At 50.8% G+C, this 21128-nt stretch overlaps 1 protein-coding gene across 2 annotated transcripts in view; it reads right to left on the reverse strand.

Annotated features, from left to right (window-relative positions):
* The window catches only part of PBX1 (PBX homeobox 1), a 203267-nt gene extending 196248 nt beyond the window's left edge, over positions 1–7019 (reverse strand). The window contains exons 1-3 of one of the 2 annotated variants that reach the window (XM_079761184.1): positions 6667–7019; positions 6210–6487; positions 2892–2965 (exon numbers count right to left, since the gene is read on the reverse strand). In XM_079761184.1, the coding sequence (XP_079617310.1) occupies positions 2892–2965; positions 6210–6400 (265 nt within the window). In that variant the 5' untranslated portion in view covers positions 6401–6487; positions 6667–7019. Of the gene's footprint in view, positions 1–2891; positions 2966–6209 lie in introns of both variants that reach the window. The other variant, XM_079761185.1, reaches the window with a different exon arrangement.
* Between the last annotated feature and the right edge of the window lie 14109 nt (positions 7020–21128).

Below are 21128 nucleotides of genomic sequence, written 5' to 3' on the forward strand. Positions count from 1 at the left end.
AACAAAAGCCACAGCAGCAAAGGCATGCCATGCCCGGCTCCTCTGAGCCCCACCTGCCCAGCTGAGCCAAAGCGTGACCTTGTGACCCTCCAAGGAGGACACAACACCCCACAAAGCCCACCCTGCGCCCTGCGCCCTGTGCCCGGCCTCTGCACCCTGCACCTGACCTCTGCACCCTGCGCCCGGCCTCTGCACCCTGCACCTGACCTCTGCACCCTGCGCCCGGCCTCTGCACCCTGCGCCCGGCCTCTGCACCCTGCGCCCGGCCTCTGCACCCTGCGCCCGGCCTCTGCGCCCTGCACCTGACCTCTGCACCCTGCGCCCGGCCTCTGCACCCTGCACCTGACCTCTGCACCCTGCGCCCGGCCTCTGCACCCTGCGCCCGGCCTCTGCGCCCTGCACCCTGCACCCTGTGCCCAGCCTCTGCGGGCCGGAGGTGGTGGGCAGCGGGGAAATCCTTGGCAGAGGCAAGGAGGCTGGACAGGAGTGACGCCCTGAAGGAACGTACGTGCAGGACCACCCGGTGACCTTGGACCGTCCAGTGACCTTCCACTAGCTCTGGGCCGAGAGAGAAAGACACTCCTGCAAGTTTCCAGGCGGCGTGCCTGCCTCGCACCCGCACGGGAGGCGGAGGCGGGAGGCCAGCCGGCGGGGGCCAGTGGCAGAGCCGAGCTGGGAGGTAAGCGGCTGCTCTGGGACCCCCAGCGCGGACTCCCACCTTTAACCCCAGCGCCCTGCATCCCAGGCAGGCTCCTCCTCCCCTCCCCGCAGCGCGCGGAAGGACGGAGCGGGCAGGCCTTTTCTCTTTTCCTTTTTGTGCTTTTAACTTCCACCCATGGATGCCCTCTCAATCCCAAACTCTGCGTGTGTTTCCCCTTTCCACGGGGCAGCGAGCCTGCCGTTTTCAATTTACAGCCCTTGACAGAGTATTTTTAAAAATATATTATTCTAGAGGCAACACGCGAACCCTTAATTTAGATTTTTTTAAAATCTCCAAATATGAATGCCATTAAATGACAGAAAAATTAGAAAACAAAATACATATCCCGACAAGACATTGCACCGTGGGAGAACGGGTGACCAGTGTGGCTGCTCTCCCACCAGCTCGGCCTCGGGAGCAGGACCAGCTCCCTAGCCCACCGGCCGGGTCTCGCAGGCCCGCCCACTCCCCCCCCACCACCCCCCCCCGACTCCCCCGGAGGCTTTAATTAGGAGGCTGGAATTAAACACTTTGGCCACAACATACAGGTAAGTGCCCTGATGGGCTTCCTTTCAATAAAAATCTATAAAGTGTCCTCAAAAATAGAGCCTCTTCAGCCTGGATTCTCAAATATGTCTTTATGTCTTGATTCCACATTTTATAAATCAAGACCCATGGAACACATATCAGATTAGAAACCAATGTCACCAAACCAAATAAATACTCATAATAAATAAGCATCAAGATAAAAAATAAAAAACGAGGGAAAATAATAATAATAAAAAAAGACAACAAAAATGTGTATATGTACTTAGGTTTCCTGCTCTAGGCCCACAGAAAAAGAAAAACTAAAGAGTCTGACAAACTGAACCAGCTCCTTGAGATCTGTATGCACAGCCCATAAATCTCTTAAAAGGTGTCTCGCAGCTAAAACAATGCAATTAGCGGCTGGCAATAAGGTCAGCGCGAGCAACCTGGCGGCCGCTGCCCGGGAGCTTTGTCTGGGATGCTCTGTGCAGCGCAAACAACACTCGACAAAGGAGCTGCTCGCTAATTTTTCATACAATTCAGGCCCCAAGTAATTACCTAGCCCCTCACACGGCCACATCTTGAAACTATTTATTTTTAAAAGAGAAACACAGAGCGCGCCAGAGAGAAAGCCGCGCGCCCTGCCCCTCTTTATGTGCGCCCATCAAGGCCCATCACCCGGCATGCAATCATATTTATTGTCACTTTCATCCATGTCATGCCCTTGCTTATATGGTTTAGATATGAATTATTGACTGTTACACTCCTTGTTGTGAAAAATAAATAAATAACGAGGCTGTCAGGTACTTCCCGCAGCCAGCCCGCCAGCCAGCCAGGCCCGGCCGCTCACCTTCCGTCACCACCCGTCCTGGGCTTCCCGCCTGCGATCAGATCGCCTTCTCAACTCTCCCTTTTCTAGAGACACAGAATCCCCCACTCTGGGAAATTAAGGATTAAAATAAACAAACGAGCGGACGTGGCTAAATGTCCTGTCCGGAGCAGCTGTCCTTGAGGCACACCGCCCCTGGGCGGACGGCTGCTGTTTTATAATTGTGGCTTTAAAATTTAAAGGCCCTCCTGGGATGTGTCATAAGTGTGTCAGTCCACGCCAGGAGGCCGAGAAAGTAAAAGCACCACAGAAAGCGCGACCTCCTGGCACCCCCGCGCCCAAGCCCAGCCGGCCCCCTGCTGCGACATGGCAGGGCTCCCAGGCCGGGGACCCGGCGGGCCGCACAGGTAGCGGCCAGCACCGCGGAGAACCGAGCCTGCTTCGTGTGACGGCAAGAGACAATGGAAAGGGAACTTTAAACAACTCCCCCCAAAGAGTGTGTTAACTATGGGCCAAAACATACTCCTTCCGGAAATAGCCTTTTACTTTCATATTTTTCCCGAAAGGCACTAATTCTATAAACCTCCTTCAGAACCTCTATGTCCAGCCTGCTTTCCAAGGGGCCGGAACGGAGTTCAGCAGAAGAAACCAGCAATGCTGGATAATAACTGTCTGAGAAACTTGGAGCTTCTCTTACAGGAAACAGGACGCCGTATGGGAACACACGATCGATCGTGAGAGAGCTCCCATTCTGCAATTTTCATATTTAAATATCGGGGTCCTGGCTGCTGGGGAAGCGAGTCCGCTGGCCAGAGAAAACGCTGAGCGTCCTACCTGTCTTCTCCTTGATCTCACACAGCACGTTGAACAGGGCAGGCTTCATCCGATGGCAGTTCAGCGCGTGTTTTCTACGAAAAAGAAACAGCATCAGAGCTCAGGTGGACTTTCAGGCCCAAACTGCCGCGAAGGCAAGGGGGCTAAATGAACACTGAAGCCAAGATCACATCCCAAGCAGAACTCCGCGGCAGCCTCAATGGCTTTGTGACTTAATACAGAGCCCCGCCACAGAAAAGGAAATCACGTTCCTCAGCAGGGCGAGGGGCTGTAACGACAGACGAGAGCGAACCTAGATCATGCCCACGTAGGCAAAGCTGTTTTGGTTTTTAAGTAGCTTAATCAAAGTGGAATTCTTAAACCGATAACGCCATCCAGGGCCGTGGGTATGCAAAGGCCGGTGCACGGGTTAACAGTTTTATAAAATCTGTGTTCACCACGACAGCCCGGCAGCTGCCTGCCTCTCGGTGTGTGTGTGTGTTTTCAAATTTAATTCATCCATGTGCTCGAATTCATTCCGCAGATTCCCCCGTATTCTCATAAACACAAGATGCTTGAAAGGTCTTCTGAGCAAAACTGTCAATTTATAAAATTTCAGTCCCCGAGTTAAAGAGTATGGAAATGCATTGCCAGGGGGCAGGCGTGCCCATATGGGGAGTAAATTCATTTCTCTGTGTTCACATTATGTCTCTTGTGCACACAACGCGTATTTGCAGGTGTTGGAAATTAAATTATTTACAATTAGGACCTAGCACCCATTGGGGGGGAAATAAATACAATTCTGCCTCTTAGATTAGTGGTTTACCTGGTTCTCCAGCGTGTTTGCATTCAGAATGCACTTGAAGAACAAAACAATACCTTTCCCCTCATTTTACTAGGGAAGCACTTAGCAGAAGGATATTATTTTGGAAACAAAATACTGATCGTATCAGCTATTAGTTAAAGGAATTCTGTGTACTAACTAAAATTAATTTGTCAAGATAAATGGGAACCCCTGGCACTTGAGATGCATGCAATTCTTTTTTAATTGCATGCATCTGAACGTAAAAAAATAAAAATAAAAAATAGATGCCGTGCTCATGAAGAACAGAAACCAGAAGGTCTGTGCTCCACAGCAAAGGAGGAATAAGCTGAGAGTATCAAAACAAACACATACATTGTGTCCAAATGCTAATGGGTTACTTTGTAGATAACACATGTATGTAATGAAGGTGCAACTACGAGAGAAACATCAGATCCAAGATTTGCCGAGTAGTTACATTGTTAAACCAGAGAGAAAGGAAAATCAGATCCACTTTTGCCGAGTAGTTACATTGTTAAACCAGGGGGAAGCCTAGTGGTGATCTGGCTCTGAGGGTGAAAAGGGGTGGAAAGACTTTAATGTAGCCAAGATCTCTTGGGGGGGGGGGGGGCTTTTAAAATAGTTTTCATGTATCTATAGGCCCAAATGCAAAGAAAACACAAAACAAGAAAGCTTACACGGCTTAACAGAAACACTGCACCTCCCCAGCACATCAATGGGGTTAGAGAGAGAACAGAAATTTCCCTAACCCCAAACTGTGTCTGATCCCTCTTGGAATCTAGGCCATTAAAAGAGGGAACCCGCCAAGCCACGGCCGTCCTCAGTTTTACAAAAAGGAGGGGGACTGAACATCAGGAAAGTGGGGAGTCGCCCACCTTACCGGCCTTCCACTTCACAAACTTGTTAATAAAGCAGCTTATTGGTATGACTGAGTTTATTTTTCGGGAACAATGCGATGGAGAAATCTGTTCCAGTTCAAAAAGAGCATGCCAGTGGGAGCGCTCCCACTTACCATACCGACTAGCTTTTCTCCAGAAAATAAAATTCTAATAGAACAGCGATTAATTTGGGAAAACTTTCCCCAATTTAAAACAATTTGGAACAACTCAGGCCTTTGAACATTTCCGAGAGTTTTCAAACCCCCGTGAGCCCAGCGCTGGGAGTCTGCATGTGGCATGTCTAGCAGTTGAAATAAGAGTGGGGTTCATAACAGCCACGCTTTTAACTGTTTCTTCTCATTTCTCAACTCAAATTCCTATTTTCCTAAGACAAAAATACGTATAATGATGTCTTTTCCATGTGACTAAGTCCTTTGAAGTACAGGAATTGTGTATATATGTTTTTAAAAAATAAAAACAAAAAAAGACTGAGCTATGTAACAAAGCTGGGTAACTGTAAACACATCTGTGGTCATTAGATTTTTTAAATTCTTCCTTTCGAGATGGGCCTTGAGCAAGCCAGAGTGGGCTGCCACTGAGTCTGTTTTCTTCTGAAAGGGAGTGTGCTGGACAGCCCGGAGTGGAGACCACACTGCTGGCCGCCGGCTACGGGAGAAGAAGCCCGGCTTATTTGTTATGTCTCCTTATTAAAGACCGGCAAGTCCTCGGCATCGGAGCAGATCAAACCCGCACGCGCCTCCATTCCTCCCAGTTGCACTCTGAGTGGTCCTGGAAGAGGCATGGGAAAGCATGCTTGGCTTTGCCCCCCACCCCTTTTTAAAGGACCAGACATTCTGTGCCATGGAGGTCAGGAACCCGACTCAAATGGAGACAATAAAGTTAAACTAAATGTCCTAGTTCCTTAAAACTAACAAATACGTCTAAAAGTAAAATTACCTCTTATCTTTCCATCAGCCTTTTTTTTTTTTACAGTAATTAAATGGATACAGAGTATTTTCTGGAGTTGACAACTAGTGACAAAGAATTATCCTGTTGTTGTTGTTTTTAAGAGGTGAGAAAAGGGAAGAAATAAAAATTAATTTTGGAGGAGTACATCCAGGAAAAAAAAATCAAAAGTCTCTAATTTAGGTAAAGAGTCAACTACATTTGCAAATAGCTTGATCCTGGGACATTTTATTTTGTCATGTCACGGGATCCCTCACCCAGAAGACACGAAATCTGCTGAAAACTTGAGCCTTCTGCTCTCTCGGAGGCACTTTTTTAAAGCAGTAAAAAGTGCCGGCCGCCTCTGGTCCGTGGGCAGCGTTTTCGCGTGCCCGGGTGTGCGTGGACGCGGGCGAATGCCTCTGTGCCCACGCGCACACGCCGCCAGGCCACCTCGCGGCAGGGGCCGCGCGGAGACAACCACGCTCCCTCCCCCGGCAGTCCTCCGCCGCGGAGTTGCTCCTCAAAATGGGGAAAGAAACAACATTTTAAAAGAAAGCGCTGTGTTGCTTAGCTTCCCATTGTTTCCCCGGCGAGAGGGAGACACACACACACACACACACACACACACACACACACGCACACGCACACGCACACACACACAAGAAAGGGGAAGAATAGGCTGCCTCTCACCTGGCCTGCGCCTCGTCCAAACTCTGGTCGGTGATGGTCATGATCTGCTGGAGGATGTCCCCGATGTCCTGCTTCCTGCCGCCCTCCCCCTCGGTGCCCGCGGCCCCGTCCTGCAAGTGCTGGGACAGGCCGGGGTGCCCGGCCATGCCGACCCCCGCGTGGGCGTGCATCAGCCTGGGCTGCTCGTCCATCTCCGAGCAGCGCAGCCCGGCCGGCCCCGGCTCCTGCGCGCGGTCCCGGGAAGCACCGGCTCCGATCCGGCCGGCGGTCTCCAAATCCTTTTCAGGATAAACAGGCAGGGAAAGAAGACCAAAAGAAAAAACCCCGCTGCCTCTCCGGGCAGGGTGGTGGGAGGATGGGGAGTGGGAGGGGGAGGGGGCGTGGAGGGGTTGCGGGGCGAAGGGGGAGGGCTGCCGGGGAAGGGTGTCGACTCCGAAGAGCAAGGAAAATAAACCACCTTCCCACTGGACGGAAGAAATCAGAGCTGGCTTAGGGCGCTCAGTCCGGCTCCTCCGAGGCAGGAAAGGGCTCCGCGCTCAGACCGCTGGTTAATCCCTTTGCAAATAGGCAGCGATCGGGAGGAGGCAGAGCCAGGCAGGGGGTTTGCGAGGCAAACTTTCCCCCGCCCGCGGCCCCAGCCCCCACCGGCCGGGCGATCGCAGAGGGGTGGGCTAGCAGAGCCACAGCCCCCCGCCGCGGCGGGCACAGCGCCGGCTCGCTCCTCCTCCGGCTCCGCAAACTCCGGCAGCCCCGCCAGCTCCTGCTTTTGTTTAGCTCGGGCTCAGGACTCCAGAAACACAGAAAACCACAGCCTGCGAGGAGGAGGAGGAGGAGGAGGAGGAGGAGGGGGAGGAGGAGGAGGAGGAGGAGGGGGAGGGGGAGGGGGAGGAGGCGATGCCGGAGGAGGAGGGAAGGGAAGGGGGCCGAGAAGGGGGAGGGGCGGAGGAGGAGGCGGAGGACAGTGAGAGGGAGGAGATGCAGGAGCCACGCCCCCAGTGCTGATTGGCCCTCTGAGAGACGGCGGGCCACGCCCCCTTCTGCGATTGGCCACTGGAGGGAAGACGGTCCCTCCTCCCCTACTTTCCTGCCTGCGCCTCCTCCAGGGCCTCCTTGGGCTCCTCCTCCCCGGCGCCCTGTCAATCAGGGTTCAGAGGTGGGCCGGGAAGGAGGCCGAGCTAAGACTGGGTCCTTAAAGGTGCAATGGTCCCAGCTCCTTAGCTCCTACTCTGCTTGCCTGCCTCTCTGAGATCCTGTCCTTGAGAAAACGTGGCTGCACTTAAATGCAAGCGTATAAAATTAACACGAAAGAACACAGACCGTGTGGGTCTCCCCCATCCCTGATTTCCTTCTGCTGTAATGTAGCCATTTAAAACTTGATCCTCTTAAATCCTCAGACCTCAGGGAAACGGTTGAGAACAAAAGTTTGTCAGTACCGAGTCCTTATGAAACACAGTCGAGCTGTTAATACCATTAATAATGATTTCGAATAAGCGGCCAGTGTAATAATAGATTATTTTTAATCGCAGTAGAGTTAAGGAATACGGAACTGTGACATTTTTGTTGCATGAAAACTAAATTACAGAGTATGAAACTAAATAATGCTGAAGAAAAAAAAGACTAATAAGTAAGTTCACAAAATGAAACTAATTCAGCATATCTCTCCCTTCCCCCTGAGGGAAATTAGTTATTTGGCTTAAATACGTAATAAAGAAATGCATTATCACAGTCTGGTTCTAGTTTTTAATATAGTCTAATAAGCATTATTAACGGGGATAAGAAGGGAACTGACATTTATTGAATGCCTACTATGCACCAAGTAATTTACACAAGTTATTTTATTTAATCCCCAAGACATCTCTGTGAGTTATGGAGTATTATTTCCATTTTACAGAGTGGGAACTCAGAAAGGTTAAATAACTGGTCCAAAGTGTCAAAGCTGGAATTCAAATCCAAGTGTGACACTTTCCGGAAGCCCTGTCTCAGCTATACGGCCTGCCTCAGTCTCCCAAAAATATAGAAACCGTGTAAAAATTAGTTTTGTACACATCGCCCATCTTGTTTGAAAAGACTTAAGGTGTTTAAGTCTATGCAGACAAGATGTCTTCCATTGAAAATGGGTAAAAAAAAATAAGAAAAAAAATAGGATCAGGAAAAGAAAGCTAATAAGAAATCCATAGTCAAGCCCAATACCATTGCTCCAGGTAGGCCATGAATTTGCCCCCCATCTTTTCATCAGGCAAGGTGAGGGGGGGGGGTTCTGACCGCTGTGCAGTCACAACAGCCATAAGACAATTACCAAGGAAAGCCTGGAATATTCTGGAAGACAATAGATCCTGCCTGCTCTCTTTCTGGATGGCAGGGCTGCCTGGGGACATGCAGGGAACTGCTCTGCGAACTTTGCACTCCCCAGCCCACAAAATGCAAGGAACTTGCCAGGTGCTTTGAGATCCTCAGATAAAATGTATTCTTTTCAGCAGCCCAACCTCCTTCCAATCATTACGAAAAACAGGTTTGGCAAGAAAAGGGGCACATAGGAAAGGATTTTAAAACAGTTCTTAACAAGTGACTTGGAGCTGATTGACATGAAGGCCTGCAATGGGGGTATTCATTATCATTCTGATGTGATATTCATAACAACTGTTCATTCACATCCATACCCTGACTTGTAAACGGGTGAGTTTTTTAATCAACACTAGTAAAAAGTTGAGTACAAAACTATATCCTGAAATCACACATCAATCATGGTGATTAGCCTATTTCTTACAAAGAAGAAACGCTCACCTCTTAAAGCATGAAAACAAGTAAAGCAGAGCCTGTGAGAAATCAGTTTGTGAGCAAGTAATTCTCCCTGAAAACCTAACAACGGTTCTCAGGTGAAGGGCACGATCCGCACCAGAAGGTCATTGTCATGGAGGAGCATTTTAGTAGAGAAATAAGAAACACACACAATGGTATCGATGAAAGCTGGGTTTTATCGGGTGCTTTCCAATGATTCTGTGTTATTTTTAAGGTACTTTATTAATTAATCACCGTAGTTGTCAGGCCTCAATGCCTATGCCTTTAATTATCACCCTATAATGTTACCAAAGTAGGTTTCAGTGTCTCATAAATGCTACGGAAGGAACACTATGCCTTCAGCGTCCGTTACTGGATGGGAAGGGGTGACCCAGTTAGAGGGACAAGACACAGACTCTGAGGGAGGTCTGAAGGATGAACTGGATCCGAAAGCCGGCGCTAATGAATCTGACAGGAGGACAGAGTATCTCTCCAGGCACCATGGAAACGACGAGAAAGGTGAGATGGGGAGGACATGGAACAGCAGAATCCGTGCTCTTTATTTGGTGAACAGCCGGGAGCCACCGAGGGAGTGGTTGGCTTGTTTTAAGCAGGCGAGAAGAAAAGTGTGTTTTAGGAAGAAGTATCTGGTTGCCCAACACACAAGCTTTGGCGAAGGTGGAATAAGGGAGATGAAGTAGGAAGGTGGCAGCAGAAATGGGAAGGAGAGAAGAGGGATGAAGCTGTGGAGGGAAGAAGGGCAGCATTGGCGGAATACCTGTGGCGCTATGGATACAACCGGCTGAGTGTTGATTATGTTTCAACCTGTGTGCATATTACCACCAACTTTTCACAATTTGACACTTTCTTTTAACAGCTTCCTTGTGAGGTTATAATCTCCACTTTGCAGATGGGGAAACCAACGTTCCTAGAAGTTGGGCTACTTGACAAAGTATGAATTCAAAACTCTCCTATTTTTAATACATTACAGAGAATGGAGGAAGTTAAGGAAGAAACTACCGTAGGTGAAACAGAATTAAAATTAGAATCTCCTATTTGCATCAAGGAATGGCTAGAGGTAGACTCCGAGGAGAAGCTTACACGCGGTTTCCATCCCTGCGGGCTGTGGCCAGGGGTGAATCATGTCCCTTTGTGTCTCCCCTGTCTCCCAGGGGCTCTGATTCTAACAGATATGTAACGAATACTTGCTGAAAGAATGAAGGACGCTAGGAGTCACACTGAGTTTCTTCAGAATAATAAATGAAGTCCACAGAATTATGTTTAAGGACACAGTTACTATCAAAATTTGTCCAGGAGAACCAAGATGGCGGCATAGGTAAACACCTGTACTTGTTGCCTCTCACAACTACATCAAAACTACAACTAAAAGACAACACAAATACCATCCAGAACCACGGGAAAGATGGCTGAGTGGAAGTTTTACAACTAGAAGGGAAGAAAAAACCTCACTGAGACTGGTAGGAGGTACAGAGGTGTGCAGGTGAGGAGGCGCGTGCAAAACGAGCTGGCAACTGGATGCGCTGTTGTTTTTTTCAATCAGGAGGGAGATACAAGCTCCCGATTGCTCTAAACTCCAGTTCTGGGCAAGACCCTGGGGACCCAGATTCATGGGGGGAAAAACTGGACTGTCTGATATCAGGCCGGAACGTGAGGGCGGCTTTCTCTCACAGGCGCTCGCAGCGATCATTATTCCTGCGTGGGGGCACGGGACATGGGGAAGCAGGGACCTCCCCAGTGCAGGGCTGACTGGCAGCCATTGCTGCTTTCTCCGCCCTGGTGATTCCCTGAGACCCTGCTCCACCCAATTTACAACCCCACCCAAGCTGGGTGCAGCGGCTTTTGCATATGAATGGCCTGTCCTTTCGCAGACTAAAACCTAACAAACTGCAGCTGGGTCAGAGAGCTCCAAAGCTTCCAAAAGAAGGCCCAAGGCCCGGTAGCAGCAGCCTGCTCTGCTTCACAGCTGGGCCTCATCTGGGTACTTCCAAACCCCAAACAAAGAGGAGGAATCTGCAGATCTCTCCATAGCTCCAGCTGGGTGGCCTCAGGCAGTGGCTGACTTTGCACCTGCTTGGAGATCCAAGTGCCAGTGTATGCAGTGGTCAGTGTGAGACCATACCAGATTACAACTCTTCACATCCATAAGCAACACACTCAAGGGGCAGACTCAGTGAGCACCAAAGCCCCACTGAAGCAAGTCCTGCCCCATAAGGGTGTCTCCAGCACAGCAGTTATCCCACTGTAGTCACAGCTGGTCCTCACAGCCAATTGGCCTGGAGGTCAATTCTCCCAATGATACCAACAGCAATCAAGGGTTAACTACAACAAGACTGTGCACCCAGCCCACAAAGGGGTGCACCAAGAGTGTCCACCTCAGTTGATTGGGGAGGCTGAGCCACTGGGCCCTATAGGACACCTAGCACACAAGGCCACTCTATCAACACAGGGAAGAAGCCAAAATGCAGAGACAAATAAACATGTCACAAATGAAAGAAATGGAGGAAAGCAAACTACTGGATATAGAGTTCAAAACCACAGTTATAAGGTTACTCAAGAATCATCTAGAAACCTCCAAGGAACTTAGTGAGACCTTCAAAGATCTTAGTGAGAATAAATAAATAAATAAATAAATAAATGGAAAAGGACCAGTCAGAAATTAAGCATACACTGACTGAAATAAAGAATAATATACAGAAATTCAACAGTAGACTAGAGGATCCTAAGAATCAAGTCAAAGATTTGAAATACAAGGAAGCAAAAAACACCCACCCGGAAGAGCAAAAAGAAAAAAGAATCCAAAAATATGAAGATAGTGTAAGAAGCCTCTGGGACAACTTCAAACATACCAACATCCAAATTATGGGGGTGCCAGAAGAAGACAGAGAGCAAGATATCAAAAACCTATTTGAAGAAATAGTGACAGAAAACTTCCCCCACCTGGTGAAAGAAATAGACTTACAAGTCCAGGAAGCGCACGGAACCCCAAACAAAAGGAATCCAAAGAGGACCACACCAAGACACATCATAATTAAAATGCCAAGAGCAAAAGACAAAGAGAGAATATTAAAAGCAGCAAGAGAAAAACAGTTAGTTACCTACAAGGGAGCACCCATACGACTCAGCTGATTTCTCAACAGAAACTATGCAGGCCAGAAGGGAGTGGCAAGAAATATTCAAAGTGATGAAAAGCAAGGATCTATAACCAAGTTTACTCTACCCAGCAAAGCTATCATTTAGAATTGAAGGTCAGATAAAGAGCTTCACAAAAAGAAAAAGCTGAAGGAGTTCATCACCACCAAACTAGGATTACATGAAATGCTGAAGGGTATTCTTTAAGAATAGGAAGAAGAAGAAAAAGGTAAAGATAAAAATTACGAACAACAAAGTGACAACAATACATATCTATCAACAAGTGAATCTAAAAATCAAGTGAATAAAAAATCTGATGAACAGAATAAACTGGTGAATATAATAGAATCAGGGACATAGAAAGGGAGTGGACTGACAATTCTCAGGGCGCCCTGATCCCACGGAGCTTGCAGCCTAGAGGAGGAGATCAACACTAAGCGAATAGAGAAACCTGTGAGCTCAGAGACTCAGAAATGCTCGCAGAAAACAAAGCAGGGTGCGGAGCAATGTGAGGGAGTCGGGGAGACGGCGTCGGAAGGGTGGCCAGCAAAGGCTTTCTCAGAAGCTGGCATCCGGCTGATCTCGAGTGAGAACTCGGGTATGTGTGGGTCCTGGGAAGCAGCACTCAGAGAAGTCGGGTGGGAAGGAGGAAGAGACATATGCAAAGGGCTTGAGCTTGGATTTGAACTTGAAGGAGAGAAGACCAGAGAGATTGGAGCCTAAGAGGCAAGCGAGCGAGTAGACAAAGATGGGGTCAGCGAGGAGGCAGAGACAGGCAGCGTGTGGCCTTCCGGGCCATGGGAGGAATTTGGATTGTACACTGACTGCCTTTGAAACCCACCGGGCAGACGCCGAACACTGGCACACCGAATCGCTTCTCACCATGCCCTGCAGGCCAGGTGAGGGCTGGGCGTGGCCTGCTCTCCTGCAGCTTGCAGTTCTACTGGGACGAGTCAATGGATGGAGCACAGGACGGACAGCGATGAGCTCCATGGCGAGAGGAAGTGGAAAGGCGTGGTGGACAGGCTGGCCACTGCTGGAGACAGAGGGGCCGTGGAGGACGTACCGAGGAGGGACATTTAGCTCTGACCACAACGGTCAGGAGAAGCCACGGGGGGGCGGGGGGGGGGGGGCGCGGGCGAGGCAGGAGAGATGGCCAAGACAATGGCTCTAAAGAAGGAACGCATGTGCCCCGGATGTTTGAGAGACAAGAACTAAAGCCAAGTTGGCAAGAGGGGAGAGTGGTACAACATTGACGTCAACAGGCAATAGTTTTAGAGGAGCCCGGGGAGGCACGGAGCGTTTTAGAAGGAGGCCTTCGCCTGTCCACATGCGGTGACACGACGCCGTGGACCGGTGGCTTATGAATAACGGACATTCATTTCTCGCGGTTCTGGAGTTGGAAGCCCAGAGTCAGGGGGCTGATCTGTGTCAGTGGTACTTCCCACGGCGGGGGGAGGGGCAGGGAAGGGAGCTCTGTGGGGTCTCTGATAAGAGTCTCGTTCGTGAAGGTTCCACCCTCACAACCGAAGTATCTCCCAAAGGCCCCATACTGCTCTCCCGTTGCCCAGTACCTTCACGTTGGGCACAGGGCCTGGGAGGGACACAGACACTTGGTCTGGAGCACGGGAGAGCAGCATCCCCGACTTTGGTTCTGGAAGCATCCTTCGCCTTGGTGCAAAGAACGCATTGGCAGAGTGGGGTGGGAAAGTGGACGCAGGGGGAACGGTTAGGAAGTATGGCACACCTGCATGCCTGACGCGCTGTGGCTGTGTGTCCCGGCTCCGGACAGGGCCCCAGGGCTGATTCCGGGACTTTTTGGAGGTAAGTCAGCAGGGCTCCGTAGGGCGGAATGTGGCTGGGGGAGGACAGGAACCGCAGATCACTACCGGATTTGGGTTTGTCCACGGAAATTCGTGGTAGCGCCCTCACTGGGATGGAGAGGCCGCCCTGCCCGGGAAGTATCACCACTCCCATTTCACAGATGGCAAAACAAAGGTGCAGCATACAGGAGCCCAAGGCATATGCTGACCCACCAGGCACGTTTGCCAAGAGTGGGGTTACCCATTTCATTAACCGTTTAGAAAAAGAACCTACGGCAAAATCAAGAGGCATAGTCTGTGTGTGTGTGTGTGTGTGTGTGTGTGTGTGTGCGCGCGCGCGCGCACCTTGCTGCGTCAGAAGCACTCTCTCCAGCCTTCTCATCCGTGACAGGGACGGGATAGGAGAGGGAGGAGAAGCATCTGAGCTGGGGGGTACCAGGACGGACCCTGGAAACAGCTGACAGTGTAACAGAGTCCTGGCCGCACAGCTTGGGTGGTCTCCTCTGTGGACAGAGTGCAGAAGAGGCTCCCGGGGCGCGGCCAGGGCCCTGGCACACACACGCTGAGCCCTGAGCGCAGGGCCGGTGCTGCAAGGCCAAGCAGGCATGGCTTGGAACTCACCCGCCTCATGACCTTGGCCAGTAGGTTACTCATCTGCCTCGTGACCTTGGCCAGGAGGTTACTTATCTGCAGCCTCACTTTCAGTTTCTGAGACTGAGTCAGGTCAACATCAGGTCATGGTGAGTGCTAAGAGTCTCCAGAGTGCCTGGCAGAGAACAATGCTCAATGCACGACTCATTTTAAATCCTTCCATTGCTCTTGGGGAGTTCCTCCCGCAGCCACCCATGTCCTCAGACCTTCCCTGCCTGGAGGCCACCACAGTGCCCTGCTTTCCCAGGATTCCTCAGTCTCAGAGCCAAGCCCTGCAGAGAGAGACTAGGGACCCGCCGGAAAGCCTTCTCTTTTCTCGTTTCCAAACCAGACTTTCTTTCCTGAAATGGACCCCATTCGGGTTTGATGAGCGCACGTTACCTCACAGTCTGAATCAAGGGAGCTGTGAACCCTGACAGAGTCCCGAAAGGAAGCTTTGCTGGAGGGGACCCCGTTGTCAAACTCTATCAGTTCCTATTGCTATGCATCAGACACCCCAAATTAGCAGCTTCAAAGCATAACCACTTTTTCTTGCTCACAACTCCTCAGGCGGCGGGGTGGGGTGCTGGGCAGGGTGATGCTCGGCTGAACTCCGCGGGACTGTTAGGACAGCCCGCTCAGTGGGAAGGTCGGCTGCCTGTGGTCTGGGCAACCGCAGTGTTGGGGCTTGCGTGTCTTGTCGTCCATCTGTCTAGCTCAGCTCGCTGGTGTGTGGTCAGGGCTCCCAGGAGAACGTGAGTCTTCTGAGGCCAATCCCAGAACCGGCCCCTAGTCTGTGGGCCACAGCAAGCCAGGCCAGCCGGATTCCAGGGTCGGGAAATTGGCATCACCTCACCATCTCGAGATGACAGGGCCTAAAACGTCCCAGTGCTGAGGGAGAGGCGGAGCATTGGGACGTTTGGGGAGCTGGGGACCAGGGTGGATCCTTGACCTGGCCTGCTGGTTGTTCTTGCTAAGCCTGCTTACCCTTCCCCCCTTCCCTAGCCAGCAGGGGTAACGTTGGGCCTACTTCTCTTTGCCCCAGTAATGCCAGTCTAGACTTCACTCTCCTCCTCTCGTCTAGCCTTTCTGGATCTGTACTGTCTTTGAATTCCAAGCACTTCCTTTCCGCTGTGAAGGGGAGCATTTGGAGGGAGAAAACGCCCACACAGGATTAGAGCGTTATTTGCTTCCGGAGGAAAAAGGTTAGCTTCCCATTCTCAGCTTGCCTCCCGGTTAGGTACACCTTCTCTGTCCTTAGCGTGCTCGTGTAGCCGAAAGATCAACAGAATACGAGCTGAGAAGGAAACTGTGATGGACAGACGCAGCTGGGTGTAGGCCCCCAACACACGTTCTTCCTTTCTTCCAAACCACGGTCCATTCTGACAGCAAGGCACCCGCTAGCTGACGGGTTTCCCAGGCTGCCTTGCACCCAGCATGGCCATGTGCCATAATTCTGGGCAATGAGATACAAGAATAAATGTCTTGGGTTGAACTTGTGGGAAAGCTGTTTTTCAGTGCTAAAAACGGACAGACTTTGCATTCTTGTGCCTCTTGCCCTTTTTGCTTATTTATTGGCTGGGACATAGACATACTATCTGGAGGTAAAATTACCGTTTTTAGACCATGAGACTGAGAGGTGGTGCTGTGAATGGCAGAAGGAGAAACCAGAAACGGCCTGGATCCCTAACGATTTCCTTGAAAACGACACAGGCCCCTGATTGCCTACCTCTGGATTTCCTGTCCTCTGAGATCGAGTAATTCCGTATTTGCTGAGGTCATTGTGATCTGTTTACGTGTAGCCTCGCTTGTACAATATAACAGATACATGGTTACGGATACACTATTACGGGTGCATGGCTATCGTAACCAATACAGCTGCCGCAGTTGATCCCCAAAGTGGAAGTTGATGCTGTGAGTACAGTGTAAGCGACTCGGAGAAGAAACAAGGAAGCCACTTTCTTTTGAGAACAGAGACATCGTCAAGAGTCGGGTGCTTCCGGACCTCGCGTGGGCGAGGTCTGGGGATCACGCAAAGGCAGGGAGTCTGGCCGTCGCTGTGCGGACGGGGAGGGCATCTGGAGAGAGAGGGACCCCGGTAGATGCTAAGATGCCCACCACATCGAAGTTTCCTCGGTGTCACCCGAAAGGCCACCCGAGCTGCCCGACCCCTCATTCTCCTCTTGAACTTTCTCCTTCTCTGTTTCTTTCCGAAGCTAAGGGCATCACCATCTGCCTAGTCTCCTTAGCCCAAAACTGCTTCCTCTCCTCCAGGGCCACAGCCATGTGACTCCCCAATGCTCCCGAGTGCACCCCTTAACTCACACCCTTCTGAGCAGTGGGTGAGGAGGACAGAGGTCGACAGGCAATCGTACATCACTGCTCAGGACAGCTTCGGCTCCCACCTGGACACCCGCCAACCCCTACCCGCCCGGACCTGCTGTCCCGGTCTCAGCCCAGTTCTGCGAGGTGGCATTCCTCAGAACCAGCTCCTCCTGCCGCCCCTTTGCTTTAGGACGTTAGGAGCTTGTGCTTGGACAGTGATCAGACCCCTTTGCTGGCACCCCAGGACGCCCCACATCTCCCCCGGGGGTGCCCGCAGCTCTGCTCCCTGTGGCCTCGGCAGGGAACCTCTCCTCCCAGGTGCCCTGCTCTCAGAATCCTGTAACCAGTGGTGCTCCCGCAGGCACCCCTCCTTCCACAGAATAAACCGCTCCAAGTCCTAGACGCCTCCGGCAAACAGTCGTTCTCCAGGGCCCTGCTGGCTGTTCAGCCCGTGTGCCTGCCGGGACTGGCTGCTGCCTGACCGTGGGTAGGCACTGGGGATAGCTCAATGCACCCCAGAAAGAACAGATGGGAGAGTTCACGTCGCAGAATGTTTTCTTCTCCTTCTTTTATTTCCTCTCATTAACACGGCACTGATTCTAGGTCTTCCTATACAAAGTAAACCATTTCCAGGCACTGTTTTTAGGGAAGCGATTCGTGTCTCCAGAAGTTGGACTAAAAAGACCTCTGAGGGCCTCTCCATATCCCAAACTCTATGCAGTTCTCTTAAAATTCAATTCTACAACCGATGGTCTGAACGCTTCCCTCCAGTTGTATTTAGATGTAGATAAAAAGCAAATTGAAATCAATGAACTTTACATTCCTGAATTAGCACTTGGGATTTCAACAAATTTCAAGGCAGCACAAAATAGTTTAATAGGCTAAGTAATGGTGATAAAGTGGTGGAAATGTTTATGTTTCTCTTCAATGCATCACATGTTATAAAGTGAACATCAAGTATCTAAGTTACTAGCAACTATCTTTCTGAACTCATTATTGACTTTCTGCATTAGTTGGGATTAACTAATTGTTTTGATGGCACTTTCCCTGAAAGCAGGAGATTACTTACCAAATGGGGCAAAGGAAAGAGAGGGAGCGCCAAGGCCCGATTCTGCTGGAGCTGTCCTGCTGCCCGCACAAAGCAGGAGCGGCGTGCAGGTGAGTGTGTAACACTGGCACTCAGCACCTCGCTGCCTCTGTGGGAAGGCTACCCCAGCATCCTGTGCAAACACGAGGAAGCCCACGCTCTGTAATAGAGGCGTATTTCTGAGCAGAGGAGCTGAAATCTGTCCTCACCCCCCACCCCCTTATAAACAAGACCTGTCAAACTCTGGGGAGGGGCTGCAGATTGAGCTCATCACCATGACCAGGGATTTAATCCACCACACCTACATAATGGAGCCTTCGCTAAAACCCTAGCAGATGGCGTCTGGAGAGCGTCCAGGGTGCGCACGCCATTGGTGCACCTGGAGAGGACATGCGAGCTCCCAGCACCCTTTCTCCCAGTGCCTGGCCTTGGGCATCGCTTTCATTCGGCTGCTTCTGACTTGTATCCTTTGTGATAAACCAGTTATAGTAAGTCAAGTGTCTTCTCCAGTCCTGTGAGCCGTTCTGTAACTGGACAATCAATGGGTCCAGGCTGCCTGTCACTACGTGAGCCAATTCAGCGGAGACAGGGTTGAATCATATATGAGCGTTTATTCCAATACTGCCGGCAGCATGGAGAGCAGCAGGTTGTCCACAAAAATCTGCTCTGCGTCCCTCCCCCCCGCCCCCGCCCCCGCCATAACCAGCTGCTTGTATAGGGACGAGGACAAGAATTAGATGGGGAAGTGGGGTTACAGGCATGGGGAAGTAGGCTATGCGGGACTCCATTGTTTGGGCAAAGAGGTTGCCAATCTTTCCATTGCCATGGGCAGTTCTTGAATGAGAATGGACCACATTCCAAGGCTGACTCCCAGGTCCTGGGGGCGTGCAACTCCCAGCCGGGTTACGATGTCCTTTCTTTAACCAGCACGAGGCACCATGGTTACAGAGGATGATTAATATTTCCCATAACCATAGCTAGCCCCCAACATTCTATTTTTGCCCCTAACACTTCTAGCAAATTATCCAGCCCAAGGAGGGGTTGAGGGGACCCCAATCTACAGGTGGTCATCGGGAGTACAGGAGGCTGGGGATTAAAGTGGGGTCCGTCTTGGGAGACTGAGCCATTAACTTGTGGGGTATGATGCTGACGCCAGGCAGATAGTGTCAGGATTGACTTAAATTGTAGGAAACCCAACCAATGCTGGGGACTGGCTGGTGAGGGGAAAACCCACACACATTTGGTGTCAGAGTGTCCTGTGGGAAGAGCAGGTCTGGGTGCTGACGGAGTAACTCAGTCAGTGCTGCCTGGGAGTCGGGATCTCCCCGGGGCCCACAGACACTGAGACCCTCGTGTATTTCTGCTCAACCAGCCTTGCATTTTGCCTCTTATTATCATGGCAACAAGGAAGTTCCTACGTTCATGTGAAGGCAGAAGTAAGGAGGAATCAGCATTTCTCTGTCCTATCTGTCCTTTATCGGAAGACAAAAGCTTTCTCAGAAATCCCAACTCTCAGCTTACTATGGCTGGCCAGAAGTGGTCATGTGACCACTTTTAGCTGCAAGAGAGGCCGAAACACAATTGTCACACTGGCCAAGCAAATTATGACCCAACTGCCAGCACTGGTACCTTGGATCACGAAGTCAGCGTTCTCTTAGCAAAATGGGGGAGGGGGAGATATGGGCAGGTAGCCACAGGTCCCTTCTGCTGATGGACTCTCACTCTATATATTTTAAAGACTTCACATTTTATTTTATTAATATATTTTTGTTGATTTTAGAGAGAGGGGGAGGGAGAGAGAGATTGAAATATCGATGAGAGAGAAACATCGATCAGTTGCACGATGGGGGATCAAGCCCCCAAATCGGGCATGTCCCTGACCAGGAATTGAACCAGCAATCTCTTGATGCTTGGGATGATGCTCAACTGCTGAGCTACACTGGCTGGGCGGATTCTATATATTTTTAATATGTCCCAAAGGGTGGGACACCTTGAATCTTCCCAGGTTTCTATGACAAAATCAAAGGTTTGCCCACAGCTTGGAAATGTCTCAGGTACCTGTGCCACCTGAAGAAACTAATTGCAGCTGCGATCCACTGGAAGGCCTGGCCTGGCCGCAGCATTAGGCTCTAATCGCTATGACTTTCAGCACCCAGCAGAGTCTGCCTTACAATACACATACCTGCTCACATGGGATGAATGCACAGGTGAGCTCTCAGAATCCCTGACAAATCTGAGATAATCAGGCGGGGGCAGCTCATTCTCAAATTAGGAATTAAGGCTCAGGCTTGGGCTCCAAAAGTCTTTCTGGTCAACCGAGTAGCGATCCAAAAGGCAGGACACTTCCTTGGTCCTTACAGATTTCTCAGAGATGCCTGTTTATTTGGGTGATGGAGAAGCATGTGCGATGGAGATTTGGTGGATTAGAGCATTCCCCAGACCACACCCTCCTCACTCCCACTATTATCTATGTTATATCATATTTATACTAGAGGCCCGGTGCACGAATTTGTGCATGGGTGGAGTTCCTTGGAGTGGCCGGTGGAGATCGGGCCCCAGCTCATGCCCCCAGCCTCGCAGCCCCAATTTGTGCCCCCAGACTCACAGCCCTCTAGCCCCACCTGGCATGTTGCCTTGGCCTGGTGCCACCCCCTTACCTGCTCTACCTTCCCACCTGCGGGGTGATCGATTGGGGCCGGGCCCCCTGCCTGGCTTCCTCAGCACCTGGGAGCTGGGAGGCGGGCCCACCCCCTGCCTCCACCACTGGTCGCCATCTGTGGGATGATTGGCTGGCGGTCAGGCCTCTGCTTGCACCTGCCTTGGCCTGGTGCTGCCGCTCCCCTGCTCCCCCATCCCGCCACAATCTCGCTGTCCTTGGGGCCCATCAGGGCTGGCAGCAACTCCACTGCCGCCCGCAGCCAGTGCCACATTGCCGACGCCCGCCATGTTCCATACCTCCCCCTGGTGGTCAGCACACATCATAGCGAGCAGTTGAACTCTGTCGAAAGACTGCCCGAGGGGACAATTTGCATATTAGGCTTTTATTATATAGGATTGTTTAATGTGAATATATTAACATATCAATTATTATATTACATAATTGTTATTTTGGTATGTTTCAAATTTCTG

Source organism: Cnephaeus nilssonii, assembly GCF_951640355.1.
Source record: "Cnephaeus nilssonii genome assembly, chromosome: 21".
Classification (NCBI taxonomy): domain Eukaryota; kingdom Metazoa; phylum Chordata; class Mammalia; order Chiroptera; family Vespertilionidae; genus Cnephaeus; species Cnephaeus nilssonii.